This window comes from Aythya fuligula, chromosome 1, assembly GCF_009819795.1.
Source record: "Aythya fuligula isolate bAytFul2 chromosome 1, bAytFul2.pri, whole genome shotgun sequence".
NCBI lineage: Eukaryota > Metazoa > Chordata > Aves > Anseriformes > Anatidae > Aythya > Aythya fuligula.
This window is the reverse complement of record NC_045559.1, coordinates 72551113-72572792: the sequence shown is the minus strand read 5'-3', so window position 1 is coordinate 72572792 and position 21680 is coordinate 72551113. Positions and strand designations below refer to the sequence as shown.

Below are 21680 nucleotides of genomic sequence, written 5' to 3'. Positions count from 1 at the left end.
CTTGATGATAAACTTGCATGCCAAGCAATGTTACGGTATTTCTTGGGAGCATTGCTCCAGATGAGGGCAGACAACAGAAACTACATCAGGATGAAAGGAAGCAAGTTAACTTGCCTCTCCAGAGCAGGGACTCTGCTGAACAAGATATACTGGCACGTTGTTAAAACAATCTTCTTCTTTCAACATTTAGGGAAGTTATTAATGAAAGTCATGAACACTTTTCAAAGACGCATGCATCAGTCTTCTGTCCCTACAGCATTTTGATTAAAAGGAAACAAACAAACAAGGCACACCTTTTCCTTCCACAAACTGATGTTGAAAGGCCTACTAAAACAAACAGGTGAGCTTTCTTACCATGATTTGTAACCTTCCACTGTCTTAGTCTTTTGTACTATTTCACCTAATGCATTCTCTTAGTCTGGCTGCCTTCAAAAGCTTTCAATGTAGAGCATTCAAGGAAAGTCTTTGTTAGTTTTCAAGATGTATTTTAGCATTTTCTAACCAGTTAAGATTCCACTTGCACGTGCACACACAGAATGACACTGCCAACAGTCTACTCAAATGTCTATAGTGAAAAACCTAAAAGAACCTAAGTGCCCTGTTCTCTTTCTCCCTAACCTCTATTTTTAATTTTTGCCTCACCTATCGCTGATTACCAAGCTAGCATGCATATCTTAGAAGAGATGTTACACCACACAGTTTGTGAAACAGTCTTGGTCTCTGTTTCTTTGAAATGGAACCATCACCAGGTCCACTTTATAACTGGTGTGTTTGGTATTTCTTTTTCTATATTTTTATATAGAAAAATCCCCTCAAAAAGCCTACTGTGAAATGTTAGTCACATAAATCAGGTGGAGAGGAAGATGTAGTGCCTTGCAAGTCTTTAAACCAAACTGATTCAATGTTGGTAAGTACAAGTTATGGTAGTATAAACATGGAAGTGCTAAAAGTAATCAAATTTTAACAATACTATACAAATCCATATTGAAGTTTTTTCCTGAATTTATCATGAAGAAATCATTATAGCCAACAGTCTCAATATTCCACTCTACACAAACCTAAATACTAATGGTTATATAACTTAATTTGAAAGAAAACACACCTGTTTAGAAGGACTTTTTTTTTTTTTTTTTTTTTTTTAATGCCAGCATCTAATGGGAACATCAAAAAGCCTTTTAAAACAAATTCAGAAGTACACTGACTTTTACCTTCTTCCCCTATTATACAATGTGAAGTTGCCAGAGGCTGTTCATTGAAAGATTCAGCAAGCAGTCAGAAAGTTAAGTTTTGCCCAAGTGGAAAAAAAAAATAAAAAAGAAGAGTAAACAGACTACTTTTTCTCATGAGTGTCTATTTGGCAATGCTTATTATGAGTACCACAGAGTGTTATTCCACTGTTCATGCTTGCCACCAGTAAAGAATACATTCAAACTCAAATCCCACCAGGTACAGTAGAGTGTAAAAAATGCTAACAAAATTCATGGTCATTTAAGAGGTCTGTTTATTGGCTGCAGGGTCCAACGCTTTCTTCACTGCTGCCATATGCAAAATCAACTCCGTTTTTGGTGCACAAAGGTTCTCCTTGCTCTTTGTTCAAAGGGCTCAATACAGTGCCAGCATCATTTCCAACCCATCATCGTTTTATCAACACTAATCATCAATGAGGCAAAAAAACATACCATGCAACAAGTGTTAGTTTGATGAAATTAGGTTGAGAGTATTTATATATTTACACATTCAACATTCTATCCTGCTTGCGGTCTTGTATTATTTCGATCAAAGGTCAAAACAGCTACATTCTGGTGTAAAATACTGTTTCATTTAAGGTTTTGGTGTAAAGCTACTTATTTAACAATGCCTTTTACTGGATCCTGCTGCACCTATTTTTGACACAGAATTTCTATATACCAACACCACACACTTTCAGTCACACCTCAAAAAACAAGATAAGGCATTGGCAGATAACTGACTGCTGTGACCAGAAGAAATCCAATTTCTAGAGCTTTCAGTCATAACCTTTGGAGACCATGAGAACCTAACATGAAGGGTGAGTGTGTAGGAGATGGCCAGTTCTTCCAAGAAACTATAACACTTGTGATTTTTTGACACTGCTACTCACCACACAGAATTTAAGAGTACTAACTTCCTAAATTAAAAAAAAAGTTCTTAAACCCATTGGATTAACAACAGGACCTAGGCACTTTTGAAGACTGTGTCTTATATCTACCTTTAATATGGGGAATCTTTAGACTGCAAAATACAGCACAAGTAATCATCTGGAAAGTCAAAAAAAAACAACACATGATTGGCAAGCAGCAGTTCAACAATCTTAAAGTGCAGACTATTTACGTGGTCTCCATGTCCAACCTCTGTGACTAGAATGGGATTCTGTGCATGAGGATCTGCCAGAAAAGTGTGTTTGCAGAGCCAAGGACCTGACTATTTAAATTAAAAACATGGTAAAATAACATACTTTGCGCAAACCATTTTACTGTGAAAAACTCATCCTTACAAACAACTCTTTTTAGGAAACCAACCACACCAACTGTGATGAGAAATGCAAAACCAAGTGATCCACATCCCCAACATGCTCAAGCCTTATAAACAATGAGGACTGGGAGAACAAAAGAGAAGGAACATGAAACCATACAAACTGGGATTTTCAGCTGCCTGCATTAGCCGAGACAGCTTGAAAGATTTGTTACATTTTTAAAAAAGCTTCTTTTAAAAGCAGACTTGGAACCCATCCTGCACTGGCTGGCAATAAGAACATGATTTCACATATGCTGTGGTCTCTAAGGCAAAGCAATAATACGCTAATACAAAATAAGTGATTTAAGAGCTTTCTTTAAAAACCGAAGGCTTTCTACTTGCTAATTGATAACAGAGAAAAACCTGTGTAGGGTGAAAAAATTTACAGTCTTGCATTTGACATCTGTCAAATATATCATCGGTGAAGAGTTGAAGTGATATGCCCCAGGTCTCCAGAGGGAGCAAATGGGTAGAGCGAGGGAAGAAGTTAACTCGGAATGAGGTATGGTGGGATTCTGTAAATAAATAAAAAAGGTTCTGCAAAGCTTCCCAAATCTGTTAACTGTGCTGCTTTCTCATACAGAGCTGATGTCAAGTATCAACATCAATATAACTAATGAAAACCGCTGCACTCCAACAGCCAGAATGTGGACAGCTGCACTTTCCTGCACTCTTTATGGTATGTAGAACATTCCGGTTCATTCCTCAGCAACGTAAATGGTCAACAGAGGCTCAAATCTAATGGTTTACTGCTTCGGAGCTACAGAATTAAAACCCCCTCCAAATTAAAAGCGTGAGAGGTTTCTATCTAACATTCCCTTTTCTTTTTTTTAGTATAGTGCAATAGCAAGTTAAGGAACCAGCCGTGCCACCTTGACCCAGGCAAAACTTGGATCACCTTCTCTGTTAATCTGTCTGTATGAGGACAATAAATTATAAGGTTTAAAAGCAAAACAAAATATGCATTTTTTCCCTCCTACCTGATAACAAACTAAGAAAACATGTGCGACACATAGGAACTGCACCATCAGTTGTTTAGAGAGGAAATAGTTGAGAGTCTTGTACATCTAACTTGTTTCCAAAAAGCACTACTGACATTCAGTAGACTTTTTCGTTTCCAATTTTCCATGGATGTCCATCTGGGCATACCTGTAGCCCTTTTCTACTAAAAAGTTGTCTTCAATACAGACATAGGATACCTGCTAGCAGGATAAATAAGCCAATTAGTTTTTATAGGAATTTTATATTCATCCCTTCAAAAACCAGACATCAGAACTCATCTGTGTACATATAACAAAGCAGACAATATTTCTCATATAATAGACAAGGGATCTGTGCTGTCTTTTCTGTAACATTGCCTTTCTACTACTGTACTACTTTAGAATCTTTCTTCATTTGTTATTTCCTCTGAAATCTTATGTAAGATTCTGTTCCAGTCTTTCAGAATGCATGAAATTAAGCTACCTAAATTTAATATACCAATGTCAGAAAAGCATTAAAAAATTACTGTCAACTAGGCAGTACTCAGGCACCCATGACTCAGGTTCCGATCTGGATCCGCTTCCTTCCATGTCTGCTATTTCTCTGTTTAACTAAAGGTATCAATTGCCACTAGTACGACAAATATTAGATCTCTCTCCCTTCCATCCCTGATGAATATTTGAAGGAAAACAGCACTGCTTTTGCCCAGGCCCATATGAAAATATAGAAAAAATAAAACATCTTCAGAGGCTTCAGAGTAGGACTGGTGTGTCTAATTGAAGAGTGGTTTAACTGTTGCCATGGACATTGGGAAGGAGAATCTTTGTGCTGTCTGGCACTAGGCACACTACCCAGGGATCTCAGGTAAGCACCTGGACTGCCTTTGAAGTTCCTAGAGAGAGCTTTTCAGCTGCTCATTTAGGAGTCAGTCTCTCTCCTTGGGATTAGGTAGGAAACCTAGGCAACCTGAGTTGCATGCCTCAGGTTAGACAGCGTGAACACCCTCACACACACACAAGCACATACTCCCATGGAACGAGACTCAAAGTCTGCAACATGAGAGTGGCTGTGCTGGCAATGACCATGTGAACTTTTTGTAATGCTGTTGCAAAACATACGAAATGAACTAACTACTGGTCAGCTGTCCCTGTTATGCAGTCATGCTGCTAGTATTAGAAATGCCATCACTCTGGACTATGGTGACTACTTCCAGGGCTAGCCTCAAAACAAACAAACAAAAAAGACCTCCTTACTATACTGGATTCATCATGTAGGGCTGAATGATAAGTTAGTCTACCTTTAACACTGAAGTGGAGCTATTCCCATGGAACATGGCCTGAGGAAAAAAGGCAGAGTCCTATTTGAGAGGTAAGTCATCACAGGCTATTAAGAAAGTAACAAAGTACTTTAGGAAGGGCTGGGTGTGAGGGAGACAAAGGTCCAGGCTCAGAGCACATGTAAGTGTGGCAACAGCATTAGAGAGGTTAGGTGCTCAGACTCTGAATAGTGACAAAAAAAGACACCTTCACTCTTCATAGATTTCTTTGTGCATGTATCAGTGTCACTTGCCATAAGTGACAAGCTACCCCACCCTTTGCTATGCCTGTTAGGTGGCTGTAAATAATGTGAAGTATGACTAGTTCTCACATCGAAGCAATGAATCAAACTGCAGTAGTCTCAGTATTTTATCATTTAGATTTCATGTGTCAAGGAGTGCAAACTTTTTCTGTTTTAAGAAAGCGGCATTTTACCTGTAAACATAAGGCTTTTTTTTTCCTGAGACCTCCCAAAACACAAATTTCAAACCTCCCACTAATGCTATTTTTAGTCACTTTTCAGAGCAGAATTACATTTAAAACATTTGTCTCAAAACAAAACTTGTTGTGCTTCAGCATGTAACAGTACAGCAAAAAACAGGAAAAGATGATCTGGGAAAGCTGCCAAAACATTAATCAGCTCTCATGCCCTCCTTGGGCCTTGACACTATCACTAAGGACAACTTTACCTACTTTGGTCCAAGTGTGTGCAGGAGCGTGTTGGTTACTGGTAAGGTTTTCAGTTTTTGAGGTCCATTTGTGGCCTACCTATTTTCCATTTCAGCCTCAAACTAAAACTGAATCAACTAACAGAGATAAGCAGCATTAGTAGTGGATATTAACCTCAGCTTTTAGTATAGCAGCACATTTAGCCTTCTTTTCACTGGCTCAGTTTCTTTGCCAGGTCTTGAGGATGAAAATGTTGCTGTTCTTTGGTAGATACAGAAATTTGTCAGCAGAGTTCTCCTGTCCTAACACTGACACATGAACAAATGGGAACATCTTAAGCCTCTTTTTAAGCTCTGACCTATCCGACTGCACATATCCAAATGGCAATGTATCTTTATGATATCATTTTCCTTTTCCTCCCTCAGCAGGAAATTTTTCTCATCCCTTCAATCCCAACATGCACAGACGCACTCACACAAATTAAGTCAATCCAACAAGGAGAGTATGGGCGAGAGTCCATAATGAACAACGTTCATTAGCACATCATTATGAAATTCTCAAATTGTTTCTCTCAAAGAATATAAAGTTTAACACATTCTGTCCATATTATTGGTTTCTTAGTTATAAAGTAAACACAGTAATAAACTGTTCATAAAGCATTGACTCCTTTTAAACGCAGCCCCTTCTTGTTTTATCTTGCTGAAAGTCCACTTCCAATCGGAAACACTCAAGTGATGTACTGCAAATGTGCATACGGCGTATGACAGCAGAGGAAGGAAGAAAGAGGCACTTTTGATCGGCTGGTATTCTTTGACTTCCCTTTTTCCAGTGGAGGTTTATGTTCCTGACACTAGATGGTAGTGTTAGCACAGAAAACCACTGTGGTTAGGCACTTGGCAACAAGGCTCCAAGGCTGTGCCCACTCTGCTATATCATCAGAATTGGTTTCTGACGCACTTCCAGGATATCTGGGGAAGGGAAAGAAACAAAAAGGAACAGCAAATTTAGGAGGTTCCTGAAAGTAGCCACTGCACAAGGAAGTAAGAACTGAAGATTCATTTCTAGACTGCTGCATAGACCCCTGGTTACAACACTAAAGGAATTTAAATCACAAATAGCAATGAGACTTTGCCTATTAATGAAATCTATTCTAATCCCTCCCAAGGTGCATCCTAGTTGAAGGATGGTAAACTGCAAGTATAACCATCATATAGAAATGAGAGCTGATTTAAGTATCATTAATAGTGGCATGAAACAACATGAGTCAGGCATGGAGATGGTGGCAATCTTCAGAGAAACAAGTGTAAGAAACATTATGCTAAAGGTTTTTTTCCTTCCCGAAAGGAACCATCCCCAAGTCCCTTACAGAGGTTTTTGGCTCAGAAGATGTTGGCGCAAACAATTCAACAGTTTCATCTATTTTATAGCCTGAAGCCTACATTTCTGCACTCAAAAGGCTGCAATAAGAACATTCGTTTTGTTAGCTCCTCAGCCCCATATTGCCCAAATGTGACAGAATATGAACCTGCCAGATAGCTATCATAATGGGCATCTTTCCAAATGTGGATAATAAAACTAGCGCACTGGCACAGCAGTCTGCAGAAGTATCTGGAAACTGGGCTGCTAGGTCTTTTTCCAGGCTACACAAAGAATAAAGAATGTCGGAAAAGGGAGCATATGCTTAATTAACCAGCAGGTCACACATAGCTGCACACAAAGGGCATGACCTGAGTAAAAATTGATCCACACCTTCAGAGGGTTCTAGACATGCTTGTAAAGAATGAAACATAGAGTGAATCCAGTGAAGGGCCATAAAGATGATTAAAAGGGATAGGACCATCTGACACGCAAGGAAAGGCTGAGACCTGCGTCATTTAGCATGGAGAAAGACAAAACTCACAGCAGAGGAAATCTTCTCAATATGTACAAACTCCAGATATTTTTGAATATTTTGATCAGTATCCCTAGCATTTTAATTTTGTAGTACAGACTTGCCTAAACTACTCAAAGGAGATGAATGTCTTTCCCACTGCGTCCTGCCCCATGTGTAATGCTCCTTTCTGCTGGAAAGCTGCCACTGGCACAAATGCATTAATTACAAAAAGGCACTGGAAATGGGTTCTATCCGAAGCACCAAGCTAAAGCAGATAATGAAAAAACTGCAGATTAAAATTCTGCCTTACAGCCCAGACATTTTATGTCTCTTTTCACTGTGTCTCAATAAATACACTGACTCCTGCAATTGTATGTTAAACAAATTAAGTCTCAGAAAGTGCATTCAAGCTAAAAGCAAATATTTGAGCATGGAGGCATTTATGCTACCCACTTGAGCAAGTATTAAATGCCAGCAGGAACAATGTATCTTCTGTGAACTCCAAAATGCCTGTGGTGAGCTCTAGCTAACCAGCTCTAATGGTATCAACGGAATTGTTGTAAGGAGTAATTGTATATTTTGTTGGAACTTTGTTCAAAATCCACCCTTAATTATAGAGGATCAATTCTGACTGGAATTTGTAATTTCTTCTAAACTGAAATCAATTTCTACATAGAGTGAAAGGCCAAATGGTGTAGAAACATCTCTCTGCTAAGTATGTTTTTGCATCTTATCAGCTACAGTTTTCCTTATCTGTAGGGAAGGAGCCAGCTTACTTTTGCAACACGGTCTGAGATCGCAGCCTGCAAAGGAGGACAAGACTGTAGCTATTACTGTTACACTAGCACAGTACAACTAATGACATGAAGAATACACCCATGCTATCTTCCTATCTCTTCTAGCAGTAGATTAATCTGTGTAACAACAGATTTCTCAATTCCTGTCCTGTTAGCTACTTTTTGGGAACAATCTGGAAATAACCACTGAGTTCTCTTTTCAGACCCAGACAAGAAAAAGCTGGCGCTGATCAGAAGTCCACAATCTAGACAAAGCTATTCGTAAATCATCTGATCTGGTAGATGAAAAGAAAAAAGATTAAGTTCTTAGGTAAATTAAAAGGATCTTCAAAGGTTAGAGACAGGACTTCAAAAATTGCTCTGCGATCATAACTTTATTCCATGTGATGATAACTTTATTCCAGTATAGAATTTGGAGTTGAGCAACAGCTTTGCCTGAGATACTATCATGCACCTGGACCAAACTTTCTTTGTACCTGAGACAATCAATATGTATTTTCAGAGGGAATACATTTCAGGATGTCACTTTCCACAGTAACACTAGTAATGGCTATATGAAAGAAACCGCCACTGTATTTAGACAGAGAAGAGAAACCACTACTTCTTTCCCAATTTTCCTAAGTATCTCAGAGTCCCATGAGCTACCTCATACCATGAACTATACCATTGAAAGGCTAGCATTCCTGCTGATGCAGGCATCTGTTCAAACTAGCCCACCTATATTTGCAGGCAGACAAGGGTTACATGGATGTCATATTTGATACTTCAGTACTTGCCTGCTGTAAGATGTAATTTATTGTGATATTGTAGCCCAGCTGAACAAATGCAGAGTTGGCCATCATCAATGTAGTAACTGGCATAGCTAGACAACAACATGGGACTGACTGCTCCTGGTGCGACATAACCACTACTTAGTTTGATTAAAGAAATTGGGCACCTGAGAGATTTATAGCTATCAGTGTGGGCACTTTGATCAATCCAAGCAATTCATGTGGATAATAAATCTAGGACTCAAAATTGGCAAAGGAGATCATTCCAAATCCAAAACTGCATAAAAAAAAAACACATAACCCTCTTCAGTCACAGGTCTCTGCTACAACTATTGCTGTCAGTGGGCAGGCTCACAATGAGTTGCCCTCCACTCAGGAGATGGATGAACTTTATATTCCAGTATTAAAGCCACTAACACTCTTCCAGAAACAAAACCTACCAGCTTGTTTGAACTCTCACCAAGCAAAATTAGCCCAAAGCCAGAGAACAGTTAGACATCATTCCACTTACTCAAACTGATTTGCTACTACAGTCAGCAAATAAGGTTTGAAGTCATGTTTGCTTTCAGAGAAAGGCTTGTTCCTCTATCTTAATAGCAAAATCCCACAACATTGAAGGCTGCCTGGGAACCAAATGACTCTGTTTATGGGTAATGGACATTAAAATCCACCTGTTAAAATTCGATGCAATGGCAAAGTGATGTAAGTTAAGTGTGCATAGAGTAGAAAATTTTCATCTGTTCTGTTCAGCTTCAGCCACGAGCCCACCAGAGACCGTCCTGTTCCAGATAAGGACCGTGACCTCAGATTTGTTGCACTGTGTAGATCTGTAAGGGTAAAAGACAGCATGTTTAAAATGATTGTACTTTCTGCATTTTACTGAAAGATTCAACGAAAGCTTCTGAAAATAATATATATATATACACGTGTGTGTGTGTGTATATATATATATAAAAAACAGAAAGCCATCTATTAATTTTATAGAGAAAAATTGCACACATGTTGCTTATTACTACTATTATTATTTTTTAAATCAGTCAGATCATGCCCAGTACAGAATTCACCATTTACATTGAAACTGATGAGTTATATCAACAACTGGCAGTAGTAGTAAATCAAATCATCATCTACTATCAACCAGCCAGGAGAGGAAATGAAGCACTTGCACAAGCAAAATCTTAACCCAGCCTTCCCTTATATACAAAATATATCATTCTTGAATAAATTAAACTTCCTAGTGTAAGCTATTAATATATATATATTAAAATAATATTATTTTTTAAATAATGTCCAGGAACAATAAAGTCAAAACATTTATAACCATAAATATTTATAACCATAAATAAAACCACACTTCTCAGTATTTTATATGTATATTATATTATATGTATGCCATAAAACATTTGGAAAACCTGGAATTTGTTCACTCACATAAATAAAAGAAAATGGAAAATAATAAGGATGTTCTTAATTATGACTAAGTATGCTAGGATCTGATATTGCAAAACTATTGAGTAGACACTACCACCACCAATGAGGGCTTCTGGATGAATGCTTAGAACTCCATTCTATCCTGCACAGCCTCCAGTAGAAATACATCAAAGACAGAAGATTCCATCTGGGAAAGCAGTTCTTCTCACTACGCTGCATAGTAACTGACCCAAGCTCTAGCCTTTTTATAACTAAACATGGAGGCACGCTGGTCTCCAGCTTTCAGAGGGATGCTTTGAAAAAATAACCCCAGTTTCAGAGTGGCACCAGAGATGGACTGGTTGAGACACACCATCAGAGGAGTTTCTGTGGAGCTAGATTTTTCACACTGTAAACCTTTTGGAAAATCCAGCACTGGATTTTCGCTTTCCACAAATGTGTTCCCCCTCCACTCTGAAAGTCTGCTTAGCTGGTGTTATTTCTCTCACCTCCACCATCATCATCTCTGAAGAACTCCTCACTGTCATTTGCTGAATGGGATTTTTTCATCTCAGCAATTCGATTTCGGGGCACTTTTCTCTTGAGGGATGGGGAGAAAAAGGATGGGCGATTGTTGCGTTCTGGTGTTGGTGGTGTACTGAAAGAAGTGACCTGAAAGGAAAAATAAAGGAAATGCTAGGGAAAGTTTTGTTTAAGAAGTTCTGTGCTTCTTGTAGGAAATAAACAGTTTCAGATATGCACCATAAGGTAATCACATGTGAAAATTAGAATCACAACTGGTGCTCAGCTGCAAGTTTTATCAGAGTGGTCTGATAAACTGACTGTGTCAACTGCACAGTCATCTCAAGACACTCATCAAGATGAAAGTATTTTGGTGCATCAGTACCCTCAACTATTATGTAAATAATGAAAAGAACTCTAGAGCTGTCATGTGATCACTTTTCAAAGGGATTTATAATTACAAAGGAATAAAAATGCAGATTAATAATTTATTTAGGCACCAAGAATGTCAGTATTATTTTTATATGTTGAAATTCAGAAGACTTAATAGGCTAAGAATGTACTGTATTGGACACGAAACTGTGCATCTTCATTTCTTTGGTAAAGATTAGGTAGCTGTTTGCCTGGTTAAACAGATGCCGCAAGAGATCACTGTGTCTGTGAAGCAGGGTCACAAGACAATAACTCAAGATGCTGATGCAAAAGACAAGTCAATGAGCAACTCTATGTATATTATTTCTCTATAGGACGGACAAAACCAAGCTGAAAGGCCAGTGATGATTTGGTTACAACAAGTGATGACAAATATAGGGATATAATTGTCTATGGTGAAATGCAGGTTAGGCACAGAACTACAGAGACACCGTTCCTTCAGAGCAGCAGTTGCTGTTGGGTAAACCACAATTATAGTCAGCCATACCTACTTCAGAAACAATTTCAATTTCAGTAATTGTGGACTGGTTTTGCTGGTAATATTTTAACCTTTTCCTTTCAAATTAAAAAAAAGGATAACTACTAGGCTAACAGAGGTGATCAACTTTTATCTCATTCTTACTTTTTCACACCGTTAATTTAATGATCCCATAATGCTTCCTGAGACGAGATCACTGCTCAGATCTGTCCTTACAAATAAGGAGGGAGGTGATGTGTGAGTGAGGATGACAGCCAAGCCAAGCTGATGTTGCACTGCAGAAACCCGCTATGTCATCCCTCTATCATTAACATAAAAAAAACAGAAGCATTCTACCACGCAACTGATCCTCTTTTGAGTGCACTTGATCTCTAACCTATGCTTGTCTCAATTTATTTTTAATTCTGTAGCCATTTCATATCACACCTGCAGGGAAAACCAGACACAGACAAATTACCATTAAAGCCATTAGCAAAGAGCAATGATAATACATTATCAAACAGAGGCACTGGAAGTCTTGGAGTCAAAAGCTCAGGAAGTCCCTCCAGGCCTGGTTTCTTCAGGCTGTACCTCTACAGCACAGAGCTTGCACAGAGTTAATGAGCTCTGTGCTGACAGCTCATTTCGCCTTTTAGGAAGAAAGAGAAATCCCATTACTTCCATGAACACCACTGGAAGCAGACATGCTGGCCTTTAAACTCCACAGGTTACTGATGTTACACAGGAAACCAGGCTGGAATCAGTAATCACTCTGCCTGAGTCAGGACACATCTGTATAAGTATTTTAAAGACACATTGCCTAATTCCCAATAACTAGGTAAAATGCTTTAACTGAAATCAATGCTCAAAACTGAAAAAGGGCCAAATCAGGATCTTTGGACAGACTCTTGGTATTTTACTGCACTTGTATTAACATTAAGCATAAGCATAAATATGGTCGTACATCTTGATCCACAGTCTTTGCTTTAATATTATACAGGCTTTGCACTGCTGGTATTCACTCCTCAAAATCTGTGAAGTTTAGTTAGCAACCTACACCACATACAAATTCCCCGTTTCTAGGTAACACCCATCTTGTACAGAAATGGGATCTATTAATTTTCATAAAAATAGGCAGAACCATAATTTTCCTTGGCATCAACATCACCGTTGTTTCAGCAAAACACTCCTCCAGGAGTATGAATCATGCTCTCATCTCTGTACTCATTATTTGATCAATGGAAACTGCGACAAAAATCCATCTGCATATATTGAATAGCTCTGAAATCTATACAAGCAAAACTAAGTTCAGAACCATGATGTGGGTGAATGCCAGCTTCAGTTCATCCACTGGAATTAAACAAAACATCCATGCTTAACCTTAAGTCAGTATTTCTGTCTACTACTTACTCTCTCATGCACTGGGGAATCTGGATTTGAGTCCTCTTCTGTACCATATGGTGAAGTGTCACCAGTAGAAACTCTACTCACTGCCATTTCCGCATGTCCTTTCCCTTGTGGCCCTTTCATTCGGACAAACTCCATGTTGTTATATTTGTAGAAGCCAAAAGACATTTTTTGAGCCATCTTTGCTGCAACACTCACCTACAATGCACCAAGACAGGAGAGAAATACATAAAATATCACCTTCAAATATAAAACAATGTTCTCTGAAAGCAGTTATCTAAGTATAAGTCAAAAACATAGCAGATAATAGTCATTATCTTGATTCTTAGGAAACTTTAAGCCAAAGCCTGAAGTGATTTCCAAAGGGGAAGCAATTTTACAGATACAAAAATAGACGCTCAGAGGAGAATTAACTCCTTCAGCTATCCAAAAACCAGTTATCCAATAACAATCTGATATAAAACAAAAGCTTTTTTCAGACCCACACAACGTGGCACACTGAAGCACAGGAAAGCACACACATAACTCAACACAACCCACACAAGGACAATTGTTTGAGCCCAAAAAGTAACAGACACATACAAAAACCAGCAAGGCACACAGCCCAATTCCAGCACTACTGTGTGGCAAGTACAATTCAGACATTTGTGTTCACATTGTCAAACCCAAAGCAAAAAGACAGAGCTCCCATGCACAACTAACCTGTATCACATTGCTCACCACAGAACCCTGACATCTTTTGAACCCTCTCAACAGAGAAAAGGGTTCAATTTCCAGTGAACACAACTGAACTGAGAACTGAACTGAGAACTAGAAAAAGGAACAGACCAATATGAAAACAGTCGAGGTTTTGACAAGTGAAATAAGGAGGACTTACGCATAAGCTTAAGTGGTTTATCACAACTTTCAGCAGTTTATCCCATCAAAGGCCCAGGTTTGTTTATAAGGTAACAATTTATATTGCACTAAGAATTAATACAGACAACTGAAATCAAGTAACCTTCAGAAGTACAGCGAGCTTGCTTCTCTTCTCTTAAGAAGAGTGAAAATACAAGCAGATCAGATTTCAAGTTTTGCCTTTGGCTATAATCAAGTGTTTAAACAAACAATTCTATTCCATCTAACTAAACAATACGAAGCAGAATTTTTATATTCCTGTTCTTTGGAAAAACGACTATAGGAGTATAAACTACTCACATGTGAAAAAATGGAGAAGGTAATTATTCAGGCCCTCTATTGAAGAGGGTAGGAACAAAGGGAAATGAAGGAGTTTACAGTCACAGTAGGTAGTGACTGGCATTCTTTTCTTTTTTTAATCCTTCAGCACTGTCTTCACAGTAAATATTTTGTGAAGTTTATTGGCTCATGCATAATCTTGACTAAATACTGAATTTGAAGCTACAAGTGAACGCATTTCATGTTTCTATAGGAAAGCAATGAAAGCTTCCTTCCAATGCAGTGAAACTACAGTGGCCTTTTGAAAATATCCACAAGTTCAGAACACACTAAACACAAACACATTTTACATTTAACAAGATAGTTATCAGAGTTTAAGATCTCCATGTAAAACATGCCTTCACTGAAGTAACTAGAAAAATCCATGAGTTTTCAGAAAAATGAAAGGGTTCCCAGAATTCTGTTACTCAGATCCATTCTGATGTCATGCTCTTGCATCTTCATCAGCTTCACTCCTTTTGGCAAACACAAGAGCAACAAAACCTGATCTGAGCAACCTCAGCTGCAACCTCAGTGCACCCAAAAGCACTAACTTTGGAGCAGCTTTCAAAACCAAAAAGGATAGGTCATGATGCAGATATCTAACACGACAAAAAGCCAACAGCCTCACAGTAGCACAGAAACACTGTAGTCAGTATCATTGTTACAAAAGACATTGTCTTTCAGAAGCACCCTACCCTGTTGTCATAGACCTTCTTGAGTGCTTCATAGCGGATGGACCCCTGAAAAATCACTCCTTGGAAGGTGTTGCTTTTGTCACTGGCAACCAGCTCCACACAGACCATTTCTCCTTCTCCTACAGTCATGTCACTGAAAACCTGCAAAGTGCAAGACAAAACACTTCAGGGAAAACTGCAGCTGGTAAAAATCAAAAATACACTGAGATTCCCGTGATTCTCCTCAGGCCCAATGTAGGTTTAATGTAAAATGGGGAAAAGTAATAGAGATGTAGGCTCTATCACAGCTTTTCCAAAAACCACAGACTCCAGGAAATGTCCACTGCACGTCGTGTTTGGGTAAGCAGCTCTTACAATCAGATTCTCTTGCTTCAGCCCATCATAAAAATGCGTGCCAAAATCCAGCTCTAAATCCTGATTTCAAACATATTAAAAAATGAGGAATATCAAATAAATCATCATGGACTTGCCCCATAAAACCCCCTGGAATATAACCCTCCAAAAACATTTGTTCAAAAGGTGCCAGAAAACAACCACTCTGGACATAAGACAGGGACAAAACCCTGCTGCAGCAAGGAACTCACCTCTTCAAAACTGTCGATCATGAAAAATATGTTGGGATAGCTGATCTTTGACTCCTCTCCTTTGCTGTCCATTGGGTGTTTGCTAGGAGACGCAAACACTTGCTGAGAAAAATATTGAAAAAGAAAATTATATATATATATATATAGGTTTTAGATTTTATCATTCCAACAATATTAAACAGTTAAAGAGGGAGAAGAATTCATACTGAGTAGCTTTCTTTGCTTCTACCTCCATTTGCAAAGCTTTGAATTAAAGTAACATGATGAAACTCAACACATTCACCATGGGCTAATTTAATTACGTTAGAAAGTAATGTGACTTGTCAATGTTTCAGGCTTGCCTGAAACAAGGACATCTTCCAGGCACCCTTGTTCTTATGCCATCCAACGTAAATCCAGAAAAAAACACCCCAAACTCATCTCCAGTCACATACACGAAAGGAAAATACAGTTGGTAGAGATCTTATTGTTGAGCCAACAGAAAACTGATATAGTCTGAAAAATAATTTAGGGGAAAGTTAGCCTGTTTTTACACTGGTTTCATGCCCTAGGTACTCTCCTGGTATGAGCACAGTAGCTCTGTCACAGCTCTGGAGTAGTATAGCATGTCATAATCCTGCACAGGATTTCTCCCTATTCAATATCTGGTTGTGCATGGATAGGGTAATATACGCTTTCTAAAGCAAGAATAGAGTAATAAAGATCTTAAAATGTTGGCTTTTCTTCATTTAAAATGAATGGCCTCAATGGTGCATGTTCCAATGAAATGCCTTAATGCAAATATGCTTTCCACAGTACCTAGAATTGCCTTTTTCCTCTCTTCATATAACAGCTAGAAATGTTATTTGTATCTACTGATAAATTCTAATGTGGGTTTCTCCTAGAAAAGGAGAGACAAATAAAAATTTGTAAGCAGCTTCACAGCATAAGCCTCTAAAAATGAGGAACAAAAAACCTTCTCCTTATTCTGAATACTGCTCACATGCTTCGCACAGGCCTCTTATCCTCATTTTCCTAGTTTTCAAACGGGCGTGCAATATTTAGAGATTTCTTTTTCTAAAAAGAACTGTGCAGAAGTTCTCTGGGTGAAATTTGGACTTTTACACAGCAGAAACAGCAATGAGAAATTAAAGGATTGTTGTCAGTGATCTAACATGGTATAACAGAAATGGCAGAAGGGAATAGTGTGCTCAACATACTAATTACAAATAAGATAATCAGCATTGCTGGTTTTCTTTGTAGGCAAAACAACAACTGAGTTCAGTATGGTAAAACAATATTAAAGGATTAAAAAATATTGGCTTATTTTAGGCAAAGCCACACAAGCAGCTGAGTGAGCTAAAGGAATGGAAATGCCTGAGATAAACAGCAACAAAAGCCTTTTGATGTAGAATTTTTGCCAGCTAGGAAAAGTTGTTGCAAGATCTGCTGGAAACTGAAGAACTCTAGCATTTCTTATTCCTACCCATGCTTAATTATTCAGTCTCCTCCACTACGCTAAAACTTGGATTAACTCTATACTGCACACAAATAAGTAATAAAGCCTTCTGTGTAGTGATGGAAGGAAAGAGCAGTTGAAGGGAGAAAACAAGAATCACATAAAACAATAGAAAAAGTGGTAATCAGTAAGTAGTCTATCATTTAATATCCCTACCTTACAGATTAACTCTGAAGGTTTCTTGTAACTCATGTCTAGTACAATTTTGGGTTTACCCTCAGGTTATTTTTAACACTTAGACATACTCCCTCCAGCACACTCTCCCCAAATGCAGTAAGCAATGACACAAATCTTGAGAGCACAGAGAGGTCTTTATGGCTTTCTGCGAGGGGCTATAAAGTGCATTTAGCTGACTGGCAGGAAATGTTAGCAGACAGGCTCGAGGTGCTTGACAACGGTGAATCTGTGACAGAACACAGCATGAGAACTGCCGTCCTGGTGTTGATACAGTTTTTAGGATCAGGTAATACTGGATGCTCTTACCCACAGTAAATGTAGGCTAGTCTCACCTGAGATTTCTTTTTGTGAATGTGAATGTCTCCTCCATCGGAGCGTGTGCACACAGCACATGTCACCACATAATCCAGCTAAAACAGCACACCAGATAGACAAATGAAGATTTAGAGTTAGAAAAAATAAAAACCACACATGTGGACGAAGCAGAACACATTCTGCCTTCATTTTTTTCAGCTCTAACTAAAAGTAAACTGTTTTGGTATTGCTGTTTCCTTCATTCTCATTACTATCCCCAAACTCCTTCAATTCTCTTAGTAGTCCACAATATTTTTGTTTATTTACTATATGAGCAGTACTGAAATCTTTTACAAATATACATGAAGGAGTGCACAAGCTATGGGTAAAGTAACTCCTATCAGCATTGTTTACCATTAAGCTTACTGGTCAGCTGTGGAATACGCATGCCACACAGAAGAACACTTTAAGGTAGGAATGGAAGATATATCCTCCCTTCCAAAAGAAAGAAATTGAAGCAATAATAAACACAAGCAATACACTAGAGAGATCAGAAACCATTAACATAGCCTGCCAAACAACTTGAAAAAACTTAAAAGGTGCATGTGTTACAACTCTGGACTGCAATGCCAGCTGTAACATTATCTTCTGAATTCTGACTGTAGCAAACAGATTCTGTTTTAATTCATCATTAAATAAGTGCAGAAACTGCTCTCTACAGAGAAGGCTTGCAATGAGAATTTTGGGAGGAAGGGGACAGAATAAAAACAAGTTATTCTCTAGAATGTATGCAATGAGCCAGCAGTCTCTCATTTTGGAATCATAATCAACAAAACTTTTCAGAGATCTAGAATGACTATCATATTGTTCACCTTCCCTAAGCACCAATGTAACGTATGTAATAACTGAAGAACACATAAGTTAATTAAAAAAAATAAATATAACATGCTAGTTTAATCTTCCCATCAACAAAGAGAAAAGGCTTACTAAAGCTCTGATGTCAAGAACAGCAAACTCCCAGTGCAATACATAACACCTTTACTGTATTTTCACTTCACAGTTTCCTCTCTTAGCTGTACTGGTGTTGTGAACTCTAATGAAAACATTGCTAGTCTAACAGTCTCATTCACTTTCAAACTATTATACTTGGCAAAGCCTTCCATTTTGTAAAACTTTTAAGAGAATAAAATTCAGTTCTGCTTCACTGGGTGTACTTAAAGGTTTTGAAGAAAGCTATCAGGACTCTACTAAAAACTATCTCAGGTTTTGTTCAGTTAGACTCTGAAAGGCAAAATAAAAAACATGCTTTGTTTCTGTTCTCCAGAGGTGTTCAGATCCCCAAAGCTACAGAGGAAATAGGTCAGATCAAAGCCTTCCACAAAATCTCTCTAGCATAAATAGCTCATAAAAATTAAATAAGCATCACTGTTACCTTCTGTAGAATGAGGTTCAAGTAGACGCTCTCTTCCCAATCAATGTCAGGGTCTCCCAGCCCAGGAAGCTTCTTAGAATCTCTCCGGTAAACTTCCACTTCAACCTGCTAAGAAAATATCACATCTTGAAAAATATTATCTGAAGGTACCTACATGCATACATAATATTGACATCAGAAATCGCACATTGTGTAGCTTCCTGATATATTTTTCTGTCAGGATCAGATTTTGCTGACCATGCAAGGCCAACTCTTGTGGAAGACTTTGCATAAAAGTGAAGTTTCATTTATTCCTTATGATGGCTATGTTTTAGAGTAAGTGAAATAAATAAAATTTCCCTTCCGCACACACACATTTCTGTTAACATAATCCCATGGAATCAAACATGTCACTAGACTAACACCATTGTCAGCTGGTAGCTGTTTGAAGAAAAACACAATGCAGAGGGAAATGGGATCCAAAGCCATCTTATCAGCAATAAGAAACCTTCATCCCAAGGAGCCCATAGATGAAGAATCCCCTTTACCCAAAGCCAGCTGAATGTCACCAGGGATAAGATGAAAATGAAACAGATCTGCACATCACTGTGGAGGCAGGAGGAAAGAACTGAGCTTGTTCACAAGTGCAGTGGAAGACTCTGGGATGATGAAGTTCACAGAAATCATTTAGGTAATCCCTCTTCTACAAGTTACACACTGACAGTACTAACTGGACCCAGTTACGGGCCCAGTATGAAATTTTCATTTGTACTAAAAAAGAAGCAAAAACCAAAAGGCCCAAGTAATCTCAGAAAGCAGGAACAACCCCACAAATGCTAATAAATTGAAGCAACTAAGACAATAACTAACACTTAATGTAGTGTGCAGAGTTAAAGAGCAGTTTTAAGATGCTTTAAAGCATCTTTAACTGCTTTAAAGACACTTTACAAAAAATCTGCAGGACAGCTTACCCTCTGAAATAGTGAGTAAAACAAAATAGGGGAATAGGTAGGTAGTACACTTTTTAGATGCCAAAGCTATGTACTGTCTTGATAAACCTGGAAAAACATTTGTTTCTCTTTGTCAAAAATCTTTTTGGTTAACATTAACATTTCTTAGATATATGTTAAAACATCTGGAATACTGTGACCAGTTAACATAGCTGCAAACAGGGCAATTCCTGAACCTTTTGTTTTGAATAGGGCGGAGAAAAAAGGGTAGAAATAGTTTATTAGAAAACAGATTGTCACAGAAGCCTGAATACATGAATGAAATCAAACAGAGTAGGATTATGTCCTATAGTAAACACGTATTTATTTCAAGTCCTCTGGGAAGGACAAAATTACCAGGCTGAAGTACAGTGAAGATGAACAAAACACCACATTTCAGGCTGATACCATCACTGGATAGCATGAAAGCTGAATGCATTGTTTGTTATGATTTTTTTTCCCACTTACAAATATCTTTTAAAAACATTACAGACACATACAGATGTCATTCCTGTATTTCTAAAACTCCTAACCATGAGTTTTTCTACTGGCAGCATGATTGCACAAAGTATTGAGAGTTACTGTAAAAAAAACGAGACTAAGGTAGGAGCAGCTGAGGGCAATAATCTCATCTAAATTCATCTCCAAATAAACTTCAGGTGATTTTTGCATTTTCTTATCTAACAGCACAGAAACACATAGTCACAGGATTCCAGAAATACCTTGTGAGACAGTCAGGCTGTCTAGAAATGAAGAATTGGATGGAAGCAAGCGTACTGAGCAATTAAAGGGTACAACTCCAGGTTTAGCTAATACCAGGTTTAAATGAGATGAAGCGCACAGCAGGCACTACCTCAGTCCTTTTTCACCTAACAACACCTCCCATCCTGTTACCAGATAACAACAAGGAACAGCCTCTCTCTAATCAACTGACATTTTTTCCCTAGGTTAGGGAAATTTCTCCACTAACTTAGGGTCTGATTCCCAGGCAGAACAACACACAGGTTAGGGCACCATGGCTCATAGCAAATCTCTGCCTCAAGTGCCAAGCACCTCAAAACTGTACTGTATTCAAAGGAGATGGATGGTTTCTTTTGCCAGACTAGAAAACTGCAGGAGGCACAGACCTTAGTTTGACAGGTCACACCAGCCAGGATATGGGACGGTCCTCCTTCCCAGAGAGAAAGCTGGCATCAGAAGGCAGAGGCTACAGAAGCAGTGCTAATTCAAACAGAGAAATGCAGAAAATGGACTTCTGAATGCTCTCCACAATGTGGGCCTGGCTAGCCATCACCTGCCGTGGCAGCCTGTGGTTTCAGGCACCACTGTAGAAGGGATCTGAGGAACAAAATGCAATGAGCTCTTGTCCTTGTGACAAACAGCACCACCACTCCCCACTGGCCAGCTGACGTGCTACCATAGTGAAGACACCCAAATTACAAGTCACTTTTGGAAAATCTCATCTGGTATCCTATAACCACAGTATCTGCAACATCTGTCTCACATTCATTTCCAAACAATCACCTTCCAGAAATAGCCAAAAGACATCTTAGGATAGAACAACGTGCTAAATCTGGATCAGCCAACCCAAATGGCAGCTTTCCAGGGGCTTAGTTTCCTGTGCAAGTGCCATTCTGCTCCCAAATAA

At 38.5% G+C, this 21680-nt stretch overlaps 1 protein-coding gene across 2 annotated transcripts in view; it reads right to left on the bottom strand.

Annotated features, from left to right (window-relative positions):
* Positions 1-1331: 1331 nt before the first annotated feature.
* The window catches only part of KIAA0930 (KIAA0930 ortholog), a 70228-nt gene continuing 49879 nt past the window's right edge, over positions 1332-21680 (bottom strand). Inside the window, exons 3-10 of one of the 2 annotated variants that reach the window (XM_032180994.1) lie at positions 19065-19172; positions 17671-17748; positions 15664-15765; positions 15080-15220; positions 13170-13364; positions 10858-11020; positions 9610-9765; positions 1332-6466 (exon numbers count right to left, since the gene is read on the bottom strand). In XM_032180994.1, coding sequence (XP_032036885.1) covers positions 6426-6466; positions 9610-9765; positions 10858-11020; positions 13170-13364; positions 15080-15220; positions 15664-15765; positions 17671-17748; positions 19065-19172 — 984 coding nt within the window. In that variant the 3' untranslated portion in view covers positions 1332-6425. The remainder of the gene's footprint in view (positions 6467-9609; positions 9766-10857; positions 11021-13169; positions 13365-15079; positions 15221-15663; positions 15766-17670; positions 17749-19064; positions 19173-21680) is intronic. The other variant, XM_032181067.1, reaches the window with a different exon arrangement.